General features: G+C 40.0%; 1 protein-coding gene and 1 pseudogene across 2 annotated transcripts in view; both read left to right on the plus strand.

Annotated features, from left to right (window-relative positions):
* The window catches only part of LOC145467435 (uncharacterized), a 267,594-nt pseudogene that overhangs the window by 219,325 nt on the left and 31,605 nt on the right, over positions 1-16,664 (plus strand). The window lies entirely within an intron of this gene.
* LOC145467434 (uncharacterized) lies at positions 2,039-15,383 on the plus strand. The gene is made up of 3 exons (XM_081450990.1): positions 2,039-2,155; positions 2,737-3,108; positions 14,781-15,383. Exons 1-3 carry the CDS (start codon positions 2,039-2,041, stop codon positions 15,144-15,146), a joined length of 855 nt encoding a protein of 284 aa, XP_081307116.1. The 3' UTR covers positions 15,147-15,383.

Consider the following 16,664-nt stretch of genomic DNA (forward strand, 5'->3'; position numbering starts at 1 on the left):
TTTTACCCACTAAATTAAATGTAGATAAAGAACTTTCCCCGAGAGAAAATCGGCCACTCGTGAAAAACTCAGTTTTCCTAGGCTAATTAGGTAAAAAGGGACTCCTCTAATCAAAGTAAAGTGCCCTTGGTTCCTTAGCAGAAGGTGATGTATAAAATAAATTATCACCCTTATCATTGATGAAGAAGACTCATTTTTGTTCCACAACGGCTGAATTTACCTAAGAAGACGAATTTGTCTCAGACGTACAATGTGTCGAACATCAAGTGCGTCTAGGTAAATACCAGACGCATTAAACTTGTGTGTTGAAAAAACCTTCTTGTTCTTGTGAGAGAAACTGTTGGTAGTAATTATAAATTTTGGTTCAGCACTGAGATTCTCAATTTAGGCAAATTGGTCTGTTTTATGTGTCTAGTATTTAACTAGAAGAACTATACGACTGAGTCATGTCCGTGCAATGTGCCTTTGTTGAGTTCGTCTGGCGTTTAATGCGACGTATTTTCCGTATTTATTACACGCATAATACGTCTAAGACGCATTATTCGGTAAATACGACCAATGTGCCATTTTTTAAAATTTAATTTAATTGCATGTATCACGCGTGTTCCCTTGAAAATCGTATATCCTTCATGGCGGTGGTTTGCTCATCGAGAGCACGAGCAGGTTCTTGCGCTCTAGGAAAGCAAGCGACTGCTTTGCTGACAAAAGCTCTCAGAGGGAAGTCCTTTATACGTGTCGTGGGATGGCATGTTCGTGTTTTAGTAAATTCTGGAATGCGTGTGTTCAACGATAGCTGCCACCTTTAACCCTCTCGTTCCATTTTCATCTCAGCGTACGTGTTTTGGTATTTTTCCAGTTTTGTTGTTCTTTGAGATAACAGCCCTAAAATAGAACATCTGGGAATGCTTTTACTCTACGCCAGCGGTGCATTTACTAAATTGACTGATCTGTTTACTTAATTCATAATCAAAGAATCTGTTTACATTTCAACGCTGGAATACATATCTGATGCATGCTCAGAAAAAAAAAACACAAATATTAGGGTTGAACTGAACCATCCATAGTGAATTAAGTCATTTCCGAAATATCAAAGCGTTCCACTGCTAGCTAGTTAGTTTTCTCTTAATAAAGTTCTTATCGCTGCTGAAAACACTGCAATGCTTTTGTGTATTTCTCAGTTCTCTACTTTATCTTTGGAATTCAGTGTAAGACAGAAGACGTGGTAATACTGTTTGAAAACTATTGTGAGAAATCATTGACCTCTGAGGGAGAAGAAATTTTAACCATAGTGAACAATTTAAACTCACCTGGTTTGTTTAATTGACATTGTATCCCAAAACATCTATTTTCAATTAGTTCTTATGACCCTTACTTAATATACTCTCTGTTTGACGTTTTGGTTGTTCTCCATTATTCTCTCCGAGTCTTCATTATCCTGTCGCAGAAACAAGAACAAGAGATCACGTCAACTAAGTTAGAAAATTAAGAAATTGGTTTAACTGTTCAGTTGGCTAGCGGAAAAAGCAACTGCACGAAGATTTCTGATTCTCAATATCATTTTGCACACCATTCATTTGGAATAAGTGCCCCATTCATGTCCACTACCCGCTTAAAATAATGGTAAAATGATACAACCTCGCTATGTAGGAAAAAGGATAAAATCTAAACTACTCTTCTTTTACTGTAACTCTTGAATTACGGAGTGATCAAAGTCCCTCCGAAAGAAGGGGACAGGAGGTAACTCCGCATGCGTGTTGACAGCTAATATTAGCTGAAGACTAAGCCTGTTGGCGGTTATATTATTAGAGGTCACTTTATGTCTTACCTTGATTAAAGGCTTCTTACCAGGTTATAACCTCTGTTTTAAAAATAGCGTCTTATCTACGCTGACTGACATTAAATTGCGTTTCATGACATTAGAAGAAGCGTCTTAAAGGTTGAGCACATACCATCACGGAACCAGTTATGAAACGAATTCATACCACACAGACGTGTATTTCTACTGTTATAAAGTGTTGATATTTTTATCTCTTCAAGCATGGCGCAGTTTGTATATTTTGCTGCCTTATTGGTGGTTTGTGGAACAGGGCACTCACTGGAAACCACTGCCAGCCCTCAACAACAAAATGCTGGCGATACCAAGGACTTATGTGAGGTACAAAGTTGAATATCAATTGTCTTTTTTAACGAAAATCAATCTGTTAAACATGAGATGTAAAAATATTTACAGTATTTCTCATTTCTATTAGCTCAGTAAGACCTAAGTTTCTAGTCCCAAATCGAGGCTGAACTCTTAGATAAGTTGCAGAAAGCGATATAAGAATGTTTGTTTCCTAAGTCATAGTAAATTCTGTCAAGGAATGTTAATGATCTCCGTGTTGCTCCCAGTAAGAGTCGGCTTCACAATCGAGCAAACATCAGTTATGTAAAAGTTGTAGGAACATATCTGACCTGATTAAGAAACAGATATCAAGAACGTGACTATTGTCTAAAAATTGACAGGATTTTATCTCGTCAAAGCAGACCCGCAAGGCCACAAGCCCACCAACAGACACGCTGACACTAACAGTACTGTAAAAACAAGTAACTAATTCGCTAATACAGTAAGAGACAGAAATGCAGATTGTTTTTCATGCCACAATATCTATCGACATAAGAAACATCTTGTTCTCGTGTTGTTTAAGTTTCACACTGTGTTTCTTAATTCAGTGAATGTATTTGTTGCCTTCCTCTTAGAAATTCATATCTACCCATGGATTTCCGGGTATTCCAGGATCAAATGGTATGCCGGGAATGCCCGGGATTCCGGGACCACAAGGAGTGCAGGGAAGAGATGGAGTTAAAGGACAGACTGGCGACAAGGGATCGGAAGGAATGCTGGGACAAAAGGGAGAGAAAGGAAATGAAGGGCCTCGTGGAAAGAGCGGACTGCCAGGAATGATGGGAATAAAAGGAGCGCGTGGAACTGTGTGCGATCAAGGAATAAAAGGCGATAAGGGAGAGAAAGGAGAAAGCGTGACAAGTCCTTCTAGTGCAGTGCCACAAACCAACTGGAAACAATGCGTGTGGAAAAATCTGAATGATGATCGAGATAGCGGTAAGATCAAGGTAAGACTGAAATGTTCGGATTGCCAATGGTTATGGGCAAAATTACTGTTATCACCAGGAGCCATAATCGGGGACGGAGACCGTAAGCGCGCGCCATTTCTAGTATTGGGGCTGTCCCCATGATATGGGACAATAATTCTATTTTTAGAACAAATTGCGCCATCACATGCGGCACACGCGCGTACATGTTGCGAGGATTTTTGCGGATGTCGCGCGGAGGAAATGGCGTCCGAAATTCCCGAAATGTTTCATGTTTTTGCCCCACAACTCAACGCGTTTACGTCTGTTGGAATTTTGCTTAAGTATTTTCGTCGTAAGCTGCTCCAGTTTGAGTGAAGTAAGACAGTGTCGAATTTAGGTATGTTCCGCTGTAAGCTTATATATATCGCTGACTAAGTTGTGTTCCGACTGATGCTTCTTTTACATGAGCTGTACATTACTCCACTTTAAATTTCACATATGTTGAAGATTAACAGCTTTTCCATTACACAGCAAAAAACTAGCTGGATATATTTAGATATAGCAGAGCTTCAGGACTTCATAGTTTCATAGCCCCTCTTGCCACATGCTTGCGAGGAATTTGTCAGTCTATCGCGACCGAAAAGTAAAACACAATAATTGCTAGTTTGAGTTTCGCTTGAATTGTAAGCAACGCTTGATGTTTCATCGAGACTTAATAACTTTACGTCCGTAGATACTGCTCAGTTTTATTCGTGTAAAAATCCAGTAAATTCTCTGTTGTCGATGAATGAGAGCGCCCGCTGATGCGTGTTTTGTACAGTCAGTAAACATGACAAATTGTACTTCCGCCGCACTTTCGTGTGAAAGCGTACATCGAACTCAAACAATAGCTCTATAGTTTTTAAATATGTTTAAGATTGATAAATGTTTGAGAACATATTAAAAGCTAAGCTGAAAATATGTGAATGAAGCAGAAACAATCAGCAAAGTTACGATGACGCTTTCTTTAACCAACTTGGAATAACGATTTCGATTTTGTTGATCGAGTTATCAAAACTCCTTGTCTATTTTCATTCCGCAGTGTAAAACTTCACTATGCTTATGTTGAAGAAACACACATGGTGTTAGTAGCCTTTTTGCATTCGTGAAATTTGTTGCAGCATTTCAGCACAAAAGATAACGACAGAAATCTTTGTCAAGATTTGTTGACAATTGAAAACACCGACTCGGACTTGAAAGTGCACGAGCTGCACTATGCAAATGAGCTAATTGTAGGCGTCAGACTTTCCTTTCAAAAACTTTTGCAAACTCACCAAACAAGCAGAGACGATAAGAAACCATCAAAACAGGTTTTGGTTATGATTAAACATTGTCTGATAAACTCACAAATTAACTCGATACCAGAGTAGGGAGTTTTCTTGCTATATTCTTAAGTCAGAACAAACGCAAAAACATACGCGTAAGCTTACAACTAGCGTGAGCAGATCTTATTATTCATTCCCAGCGGGAGATTGAAGTCTTGTTTTCGACCCTGAAAAACCTACCTTTTCCGTTAGTTCAGAGCATAAAACTACATTTAAGCGCCCTGGTTCGTATTCCCTGCCTTATTCCCTGCCATCGCTGTGAACAATACGCAAGAGAATCTCTCAACTCTCACCATTTGATCACGTAACGTGACAACATTCACGCGAGAGCTCCTGACATGTGCGTGAATCCGCGCGGATATATGACGTCAGGATGGCGCAATTTGTTCTAAAAATAGAAAAATTGTCCCATATCATAGGTGCGCGCGAATCCCGAGACTTACGGTCTCCGTCCCCGATTATGGCTCCTGTTATCACTTAATGTAAGTTAAAATTCAGATTCAGAATTCGACAACGATTTATTTGAGAGAGAATCATGCTGTTATTAACCGAAGTGTTTTTTCAGCTGGTCTCATATTATGGTGATGAAACTGATATTACATCTTAAAGTGCTACTGAAACGAAATTTTCGTACACTCTTTTATTAGCCCAATCTATAGTTTCAACCGTACTTAATATAATATTGAACTTTATTTCTGTCAAATCTTACCGGAAAGTGCTTTTTTTAGCTGCCGAAATCGACTTTTTGGAGTATATATAAATATATCCTCGGCAACTTTACTGCGTTAAAAGCGGTAAGCGCATCAGCCATCCGCACAAACACGAAGTTATTCACTGTCTACAAGCTTTGAGTTGAATACTTCTTTGTACACAGAGGGCATCATTTTATGATACTAGTTAACAATTAGATTATGAGCTCGAGATTTAATTTCTATGAGGTGATAGTTGATGAGGCCAAATCAACTATCACCTCATAGAAATCGAGAGCGAGTAATCTAATTGCTGTAGTAGAATTCTAACTGAAATTTACTTCAAATAACTGTTTCCAAGTACTTCTCGACGTATTATTAAACTTTGCGCCTTCGAAAGATCGCTCGGATTTAATTGTCATTTGAAGTTAAAGTTGTGTGCGCGCGCTCATCACTTTTTTCGATAATTTCAAGATTTTTAAAGTCAAGAAACCGTTAATGTCTTTCTTTCAGTCTTTTCAGGAATTAATTTATCCATTTGCATCAAAATATTCCTTCAGAACTTTGCTAAAACGAAAACAACGTCGCCATTTCGTAGACCACCTCCGGCCACTGCACTCTCTCTGTCGAGGAACTATGCGCTGATAGTTGCCTCGCGGAAATTTGATGTTCTTAAAACAAATATGCTAGTTTTAGTTTCGAGGGCAAATATGCTAGTACTTCACGCGATCAATTTAAACAAATAAGAATCGGATAAAATTTAGTGGTGAACTATAACGGCTGACAGTATACGAGTAGCTCAGCCAATCAGATTGCAGCATTTGCATTAGTATACTAGTAGAATTCTACTAATAAGTGATAGTTGTTTTGGTAGACAAAGAGTATCTTTGAAAATTGTGATCCACGGCAGGGTTTGCTTTATCGCCGCATACGTATCAGTGTAAAAAAGCGGGAATTTCGCTTCTTTTTTACACGTATCTCCCAATTGCAATATTTCACGACCAATGAATTACTTTGAGTTCTTTAGCGCATACTTATGTCTATGATCTTCATTTAATAGTATCCAAGTTCAAAGCAATTCCTTAAAACGCCACTAGTTTACACTCCTTTCGAAGGTTTATTAAACAGAATTTGAACTAATTCGCATATATGACCTTTCGCCGCCCACATTGTCACGCTTTCTCTCGTTTCCTGAAAACATACCTGTAGGGTCATGGCAATTTAGTTTACCTTTACAGTTTTAAATTCGCTCCCTCCATTTTAAAGAAGAGGGTTTCTTAAATTGTTGCTGTTGTGATAACGTAGGATGTGGCAGATACAACTGGACTAAAGGTCACTGTAGCACAATCTCGTCCGCGGCGAAGTTCACAAAGCGACCGGTTTCCTCGAAGCGAAGCTACTCGAAAACTCAAAGCGTTGTTGCTGCGATTCGTGCAGCAGCACTCCGGATAATATTTTCAATAGCCACTTTCTCTTGTTTTCATGTCTTTTTTACTTTATGAGTGTAGGTATTGTTTAATTGAGTGCTGGCCATTTGACCAAGTGTAATAATAAATAAAAACTTTATTTAAGTGTCGATGTATTTAGCACTAATGTGCTAATTGGGGACACTGTACGTAAAGAAACAAATATTTCAAATATAACATAAACTATTAAGAATCCCAACTGGTGGGAGGCTGACCAGTTGGCTATTTACACAACGCGGCCGAGGAGTTGAACTCGGGGCTACCGAGAACAAATCCAGATAGCGGTAGGGCGGAGGATTTGAACCAGGGACCTCCAGATTTCAAATCCAGCGCCCTAAACCTCTCGGCCACGCCGCCTCCGCCTCCCGGTCATTTTGCGATTTAAGAACTCGCACTCGTTTGTCTGCCTACATAACATATCCTGGAAATATCCAATTAAATAGACTGAAAAGCCCTGTTGGTGTCCACATGTTGGGCTTCCTGCGTAATACAGCCGAAATCGATCGAGGTTGCAGTAGTCTTAGCAAATTCAGCCGCCCCGCTTGATTTTTGCAGGGGCATGTCACGGCCAGTAAACTGCTACCGTTTAAGGCTAAGATATGTGATAAGACATGTGGCGAACATGTGAGTGCCGGTATGTGAGCAGGCCATGTTAGGTCGTCTTTCCGCTGGATCTTTCTTTGGCTTCTTTTCATTCAGTCTCCGTTCGCTTCGCTATTATATGCTCTCAGCGTTGGATTTAAGTGAATTTAAACGCTTCGACGGTAGCATTTACCGAAATCTGCGTAAATTGTCCTTGTTTATTAACACGACTTGGCTTTGGGATGTTAACCGTGGGAACACCTACATTTTTGATTGCACATGCTGATTAGTTCCAGTCGCGACAGATAGCTCAGTCTTTATCCGGTCGAAATTTTACTGAGAAACCAGGAACTGCAAAGGACCGCATACGATAAACGCTGCCAAACGTAGGATCTACAAGAGATCTGATCAGCCAAAAAAAATGTATGAAGACAAACAACAGACTGCAAGGCTGATACTACGTGAAAAACGTTTCGAGACACCAACATAACAAGAACCGACAAAGTAGGATCGCAACAGTGGACAGCTGTTTCGCCCTTCTTGGGGCTCGTCAGCACTGTGTAGCGAAGATATGTAACGCCAGCCCAACAGCCAACGCACATAAATTGCAAAATGACCCGTTCACTACTGATATCAAGTTTCGTACTTTGATTTCGGACCGTAGGTCTTTTCAGATCCGATACGCTGCGTTTTTAACCGCGCGGCCATGGGCCGAGCGCGGTTCATGGTTTACCCGTGGTTTTTTTTTTTTTTCGACTTCTGTGCGAGCAGACCCAAGCTTCCACTCGGCCAAATTTTGAGTCAGGCAACCTGTGATGTTTACTCACAAAAGCTGTTGAAACATTAATAAATCTCATCTTTCGCGGGAAAAAATTAAAAACCCAGCGTTCGTCAAAAATTATATTTTTTCACCAGAAATTTAGCTCGGAACATCTACATATTTACATTCGTTTGAATCGTCGATGAAATGACCTTTTCCGGATATTTTTTCCTTCGGGGTCAACCGAAACCTCCGATTACAAAATCACGCCGAACCCACATGTTGCAAAAAAATCTCTTCAAAACCCTGACTTCGAAGCGATATAACACTTCAGCGTTAATAGCTACCACACATCGGCAGACGGTAAATCTATTCCTTAACAATCCAGCTTTATCGTGTTAAAATTTCAGCGAAATCGAACAAAACCAGAATTAATTAGAATTTTTTTGTGACCTCACTCCCCAGACTTGACCTAACAAAGGAAGCATCGGTCGCCCATAGCAACCGAAAAACACCAACATAACAAAGCCGACGTTTCGGCCAAGAAACTCCAGAATTATCGCCTGAGAGCTTAAACTTGAATGGGAACATCTTTTTCGAACTTTTTTCAACTGATTTAGACGAAAGACTGGCCTCGGCGGGCTACAAAAAAGACCAAGAGAAAAACAGAACAAGACAGCAGAACAAACCGATAATATTTCATCGCATGGCTTTCGGCACGAAAACGAAAATACAGCTTACTTCTGGATAAATACAGCCTTAGAAGCCAGCAACCGGTCCCAAATTACTTTCTGTATCCTTACAAATGTCTTGACTTCCATCTCCGAAAGATTTTGCCCCAATTTTGAGCAAATAAACATTTCGTCGCCGGAGACCGCCATTACGGTGGCTTGCATACTAAATTAGCTAAGTTAACAAAATTTTCCCGAGGCGGGGATATGACAAATTTGGTGAGAATCAAAAGTAACGCCAATTTTCTGTCACGTTTTCAATCTGTGGTCACTGGAGTGACCAAAATCGATACATCGGTCGGGATAGAGTTTTATTATTAAATTATATGACTTGTGTGACTACTTTGCTAGCCCTTTACTCGTGGAAAACACCAATTAAATTTAATCATGATTTTTAAGAAAGAAAGCTGTTGTTAATAGTGATATTATTGTGTCATTCATATCGTTCATGCCCATACATATCCCGAAGAAAGTTCTAGATTAAGACCATTACGTCATCGGAGATTTGTCAACGGCTACCACTGATGGTGCAATAATACAGTTTGTGTTGATCAAGTGATGTGATGTCTACAGTAAGAAAAGAATCATCAATGACTGCTTTGGAATGTGCACTGCGTTCCGACGGTAGTACTAAGCGAACCGTTAAATTTTAAAAGCGCGGTTATAAGATCTAACAGATCTTCTTGTTTAACCATGGTACTGGCCATGCGGTTGAATGTTTAAATGTTTAGGCTGGCCTTGTCCAGCCACATTTATTCTTTTGCTTTTCGAGACACCAATCTTGACACTTTGTCTCCTTGCGCCCCGAAACACGTGATGTGGCAACGCGTGTTTCGGGGCGCAAGTGAGTTCAAAGTACGGAACTTGATATCAGTAGTGAACGGGTCATTTTGCAATTTATGTGCGTTGGCTGTTGGGCTGGCGTTACATATCTTCGCTACACAGTGCTGACCAGCCCCAAGAAGGGCGAAACAGCTCTCCACTGTTGCGATCCTACTTTATCGGTTCTTGTCATGTTGGTGTCTCGAAACGTTTTTCACGTAGTATCAGCCTTGCAGTCCATTGTTTGTCTTCAGAAATTTTACTGTTTGGAATCGGTGGAAAAGTACTCTGAAGGCAAGATCCAAAAGTCTGCATTATTCATCAGGGGAAATACTCGAATCAGTCGCACGGAGTTTGTTTACGATAAACGAGCACGCGATTGCAAATACTAGCTTAAATTTGTGCTTCCAGCTTAGAATAATGTCCGTAATTTAATTTTCTATGAAACTTCTGAGTCTACAGAAACTGGCGGCGTCACGCAACGTATCAACAAATCGTGACCTGGTCACTAGCATGGACTTTGACACTATGCATATCTGACTTTAAAACCTCGGTTGCTGCTGAAAAATGTTGATTTTAGAAATAGACAAAGGTTGAAAGTCAGCTACTGAAATCATTTATTTAAGGTATACATATTAAAGTGAGGACGTCGAACGCCCTCTCATAATCTCTGATTACTGCTAGTTATTAAATTTTATTGGCCCTTCTATTATTTAGTTGGGTGTGGACTGAGTACTAGGTATTATTAGACGGCGCTTGGCGTGTTTTTGTTGGAGGGAGGGAGAAGGAGATTTGATTTCACGGACGCTTGGTAAGGGTTTTGCATTGAACGGAGTTTGAGGAAACTGTAGTGTTGGGGTGACTGAGATTTGTGTTCGGCTTAATTTTTGTTGTTGTTGCTAAACACATAATTACTTACATTGCCTCACTCTACTTACATCACAACACAATACTTAACCTACTTACAATACACTACTATATTGTCATCATCATCATCATCATCATCATTATTATTATTATTATTTCTAACGCTTTTACAAACGTCACTTACAATACATCACAAAAAAAAACCTATTTACAATACTTGGCATTACCTTACTTACTTACAATACGCAATAATTAGTTTTTGTGACTTACGCATTACGTTACTTATGGAGTTACAATACAGTGAAATTACTTAATTATAGAAAAAAAAAACAACAACAAACAAACTAAGAAAAAAGACCTCGCAACAAATTACTGAGGGAAACGCTTTAAATGGTGAGAAGGAATTTCCACTTCTGTTGAAATTCCCTTTCATCATTCAAAGTGGCAGCAATATATTTTTCTATCTCGATTTTATCCTGCACTAATGAGATGAAGTCGCTGAAAACGAACATAGTATTATTTAGAGCGTTGATATAAAGAAAGTATTTGCCTAGCATTATGAGGAGGTTGAGGGTCAAACGGTGAGTACAGGGACGAGTAATTCCAAAAGGCCACACAATTGCAGCCCTGCGAGCGACGCCAGGCGGCTCTTCGTGTCCCCATGCAGTGAAACGATAAAATGATGGAAGAGCTCCGTGTCCGTTTGATCCGCGACACAACGACCGTTGAAATCGGCTTGGTAACCTCGTCATGTTGGCAAACCAAGACTCGCAGGGGTACTAGACCGCAATTTGTCAACCAAACTTCTTGTAACACCCGGAGTTCCCTCAGGTCGAATTTACAATACAAAATAAAAATCGTACAGAACGCTTTTGCAAAATGGCTTCAAAACCAAAGAAACGTAAGATCAACGGCGAAAGCTCCGTAGAAACTGAGGAGAAAAAATCATTTTTGAAGTGGAAGTCATGGTAAGTTTTCAAGTTTATGCACCTTTGATTTGTTTGTGTAAAATATTCCCGAGCTGATAAACTAAATTTGCTTCTTATAGAGTATTGTGGAATTACGAATATTGTGAGGAAACTGGAATGGAAGCCAGCAAAACTTTGTTAAGAGCATACGAAGAGAAAGAAAATGCCGCCGGCAAATTGAGCTCTGTTTTGCTCGGGAGAATTCTTAACGAATTATGGGGAGATGAAGTTTAATGGTGAGGCGAGAACCACGTAACTCAAAGGTGCATAAACGTGAAAACTTACCCTGACTTCCACTTCAAAAATGATTGTATCTTCTCAGTTTCTACGGAGATTGCGTCTAGTACCCCTGCGAGTCTTGGTTTGCCAACATGACGAGGTTAGCAAGCCGGTTTCAACGGTCGTTGTGTCGCAGATCAAACGGACACAGAGCTCTTCCATCATTTTAACGTTTCACTGGGGACACGAAGAGCCGCCTGGCGTCTCTCGCAGGGCTGCAATTGTGTGGCTAGAGAATTGAAATGAAAGATCAACCTTTGCCCTTGAGTTCTACGGTGGATTTGTGGCCGTGGGTACATTTTAGCCTAGGATTTTTGACTTCGTTCGGGAGGCTGTCCCGACTGAAGAGTTTCAAAAAAGTCGGTTAAATCAAGTTAAATCGGTAAAATAACCACACCAGGAGCAAACAACACGCGTATGGAATAAGTTAAGCCATTTATATTGAGAATTTTCACTTTTAACTACCTCCATGGATATCTTGTGGAAAATCTAGGGCTTGCCACAAGCTGCTCGAGATTTCCCAAAAAGTTGCCCGAAATTTCTCAAAAAGTTGCTCAAAAGTTGCTCCAAAAAAGTCAAAAGTTGCTTTTTGTAACGAAAATTGCTCAAAAGTTGCTACAAAAAGCAAAAACTTTTTTTTGTCTCTCTTCTTTTATTTGGTCTGATGCAAAAATATTCAATCTTTACAACAAAAGTAAAATTTCTGAGCATTTTTGTGCAATTTTGCGTTGTAACCAGCGTCGCTGAATAAATTTGTTCACAATACGTATGAGTAAATACTACGCATCAATATCAATATGACAATATTAATCTTGTAAAAGTTCTATTATGAGCCAATAAAATTGTCGTTGCTGTTAATAGTCAAGACCTCTAACCATTATCATTTTCGCTGGAGTACTCAGTCTTGCCCCTGCTTATGCGGCTACCCTCAAAGGATCTGAATGACCTTTGTAACCTGAAACACTCGAATCAGTGGAGCGTGAATCTTCGTCCGCCATTTTGGATTTTCTTTAAAAAACCGCTGACCTAACAGCCCGGCTGCATACATCTTTTGCCCATGATCTGCCCCAGAGGGGAGGAACTGCTCTTTTTTCAGAGGAAATTCACAAATTGTCTACCGAAACATTGTACAACTGGAAGCATGGCCAATTATAGCCCTAAAAGCTGCTCCGATATTTCGAAAACTAGAAATTGGTCAGAATGCAAAAAGGTGCTCTAAACAAAAGAAGTTGCTCGAAATACGAAAAGTTGACAAAAAGTTTTCGAGCAACTTGTGGCAAGCCCTAAGAAAATCCCATACAAACCCTTATGATTCGATGCCATATTGTGTTGCTTGTGTGGTTCATAGAGAGAGCTTGGGCGGCCTGTGTATCTACAGACGTAAACTTATTGGGCCTTGATGAAACATCAAGCGTCGTTTACAATTCAGGCGAAACTCAAACTTGCAATTTTGTTTACTTTTCGGTCGCGATAGACTGGCAAAAAACTCACCCAGATTGACTCACTCCTCTAGATTTAAGGGTAGCGCCTTACACCACGTTGGCCTGCGAGCAGGCTCACCTTTGAGTCACGCGCGAGCGATGAGGAGTGAAGCAATCCGGCAGGGTAGAGTCTGGTGAAGAGGCGTCAAGAAAGTGAGCCTGCCTTTATCGACATTTTGTTCGCCGATTTGCCCCCCCCCCCCAACCCACACAGCAGGGGCAAACTACATCATGAGCGCATGCACGCAGTCACGTATTCGCCGAATAGTTTGGAAGAAAGTGTGTATGATTTCATCAAAGCTGGATGTATTTTGACCCGCTAGCCTTCGAGAACAAGTAACCAAAGTCTGCGTACTCCGGAAAGAAATGTTTTATAGCTCGGCGACAGCGAATGGCCATGAGTTGTGGTAAGAAAACAAATCTTCCGTGTAGCTTGGCAACTGGTCAGAATGACAATCAGACTTGTGCCAGAACTAAATTTTCGGATTTTTAGTTAGCCAAATTCATTGGTTGTCAGAAAACAAACTTTCTGTGTTGTGTAACTCGCTAAAAAGCCGTGTTTTGTAGTCAGAATGGTTAATTTATCTACAAGATGTAAAATTCTAGCAATGTAAACAAATAGAAACACAAAATTTAAAAACATTTTGCGACGCGCTCGTTTATCAAAACTTTATTGTGTCAAGAAATATTTGTTACAAGTGTTGGTGATCTGAAATCGAGTTCTAAGTGTCGACAACCGTTCAAATGCCTTTCCTGGAAAATATTTTGTCCAGCACAATTTAATTTAAAGCTGGCTATAATCTATTCATCGCTAGTTCAACTTCACGCGCAGATCGTTATCTGACATTCCATCAAACTTAGGGTGCGTCCAAGATTGGATTTTTAAATCCGAAAACGGATTTTGCGTTTCTTTTCTAAACAGATTAACCCAAGATCTCTTCGGATCATGGTGCGTCAAAGGAACCGAAGAATCCACTCTGGGCAAGGATTCTACAGTTCCTTTCCTTGCCATGCTGGCTTTTCTTCCTTCTGTGATTTTTCTGTTTTTACCCAAAATAGAGGGGGTAAGGGGTCCCCGGGCCCCTTCCCCAGATCTACCACTGAATTTACAAGCATTCTAGACACAATGTATTGCAAACGTGCGTGATGGTAAGCGGGTAACGAAACAACACGAAGTCGTTTGCTTGTTTACAAGTATCATCAAAGACCAGACTGCCAAAGGAATATCACTTGGACTGAATCAAGTGTTTGTCCTTGTTACACATAAACTTTGACGGTTTTTCTTCGGCAAAACTTTATCAACAACGGCTATCACGCCTGCATGTTTTTATGAAAAAGATTTACAATTTTCCCGAGAAATCTGAGCTACCAAAGTTCATACTTTCGGTGAAAATTAGTTGGCCTATTTTTGCTGCGGTTTCCGGGGTGGAAATGAAAAATTTGCAGAGATCAGAGCAGGCTCACTTTCTCGTCTCGCAGCTTCGCCACTTGCGCTTATGTTCCAACGGGAGCCTGCTTGCAGGCTAACATGTATGCAGGCTAACATACCAGCAGGCTAACACCACGCTTGACACTTTCTCCCAAGGAACCAACAACTGATGATCGGTGTTCAGTTAATTCCAGTTAATGATACAAATCAAGCCAAAATGTGATGAAATTTATTTATATGAGTTCTGACTTATTTTACTTTCGTTTGCTTCAGGACTGCTCGTTTAATAAGTTGCAGTCTGATACAGCGATCAAAGTTTCATTCCAGGGAACAATGAGAGTCTATGGTTCTTCTAGTAAGTGTAACCGGTGGTTCTTCAAGTTTAATGGTAACGAATGCAGTGGACCAATGACAATCGAAGCTGTTGTGTACAACAGTTGGCCATCAGCTGCTGGGAGTCCCAATCTGCTTCATCATCGATCATTTGAGGGATATTGTGAAAACATCCCACAGGGCATGGTTAGAGTGGAATTGTGGGTAGGATCTTGTCCTAGTGGCTATACTTTGGGTGACGCTCACACTGGATGGAGATCAGTGTCCCGGATAATGATCGAGGAAGTGTCTAGGTCCCAGTCCTAACTAATCAGTTCTTATTATGGAGATTGTCGCTGCTGAAGTTCATGCTTATTAAAAGTTATTGTAGTCAGAACTGAAATTTTTGTGTGTTTTTTGTGAAACTGTTTCAGCCGTACGAATGATTAAAAATAAGGCCATAAATGTGATCAGTGTAGCATAAACATTTTCTAAATTAGAAAATCAACAAAAATTCACGAAATGCATGTAATCTACTTTTCACGTGCACTTTACTTATTAATGACGAGAAACTAATTTTATTCCATAGTACTTGCACGTAATACCATTAAAATAAATTCTAAATTGAGCAAGTCAAATGCTTGTTCCAAAAGCTCGGTATCATGACTACTTCACAGATTGTAGTGGCATTGCACTGATGACTAAGCAGTGTTTTTTCTCAATGTTTCATGTTACCGTATAATTACTCAAAAACAAATTTCCATATGTTAAGTTAAGTTAAGCATGTGATGCAAAAATATTTGACGGATAATCAACACGATAACCTTCATTTGGCGTGAAAATATGCTCGGACATCTGTCCTTGGACATTATCCATACCTCAATGCTATCAGTTTTCCTCGAGCTACGCTCTCGGAAAACTGTTCCCTTCTCGGAACAGATAATGTCCGCGGACAAATATCCGAGCATATTTCCGCGCAAAATGGGGGCTACTGTTTATTTAGAGTGGTTTTCAATTGAGTGTCGTTAAACCAAAACCAAAATAATCAAGCCAGCCAATTACAAAGGACACAGACAGTACAGTGATTCAATTAAAACTCGAAGATGTTACATATAGCTGACGCAAAGCGCGGGTGAACCTGTGCAAGTAAGTCATGTTTGGTTTGGTTTTACTTGTGATTGGATGAAAAAGTGGCGCGAGCTTTTTAAGCCAATCATGTAGCATAGTAATGCAAAACCAATTACTTTACGACACTCATAAAAACCGCTCCATCAAAGCTTTATATAATTTAATTGTAGCTTCTTCCACGGATGCATTCAGTTAGTTGGCTTGTAGTGCGAAAATACGGTGGAGCGACGAAAGGAGAGAGAGGCTTGGTGCCTTCCCGCACTGCGCTTCTCCCCTATTCTTTCGGTTGCGCCCCAGCTAACTGAACGCCTGATAGAGGCTTATTTAATTGTGACTCTCTCATTGATTTCTATTCGCATTTTACTAAATGCAACTGGCTTATTTTATAGGGATTCATTACAGTTTTTTTCAGTTTCATTTTGTATGTTGTCACTTTAAAAATCAATTTCGAGTTGTAACACTGACGAGGTAAATTTGAAAAAAAAATAAAGATTAAAAGTTTACAAGGTGGTACTCGATGGCTTTAACGAGGTGGTCGTGTAAACGAGGGTTTTAGATATGAAATTAACTGAGCTTTTGTTAGAACCCAAGGTGGTGTTTGTGTCAACGGGCCGTAGTGATCAAAAGGCGAGGTTAAACTATATCTCTTTTGTCATTCTATATATGTACTTTTCCTGCCATTACTTCACAGTCCCAGAGTCTACAGATACAGAGATA

The sequence above is a fragment of the Orbicella franksi genome, chromosome 14 (assembly GCF_964199315.1).
Source record: "Orbicella franksi chromosome 14, jaOrbFran1.1, whole genome shotgun sequence".
Classification (NCBI taxonomy): domain Eukaryota; kingdom Metazoa; phylum Cnidaria; class Anthozoa; order Scleractinia; family Merulinidae; genus Orbicella; species Orbicella franksi.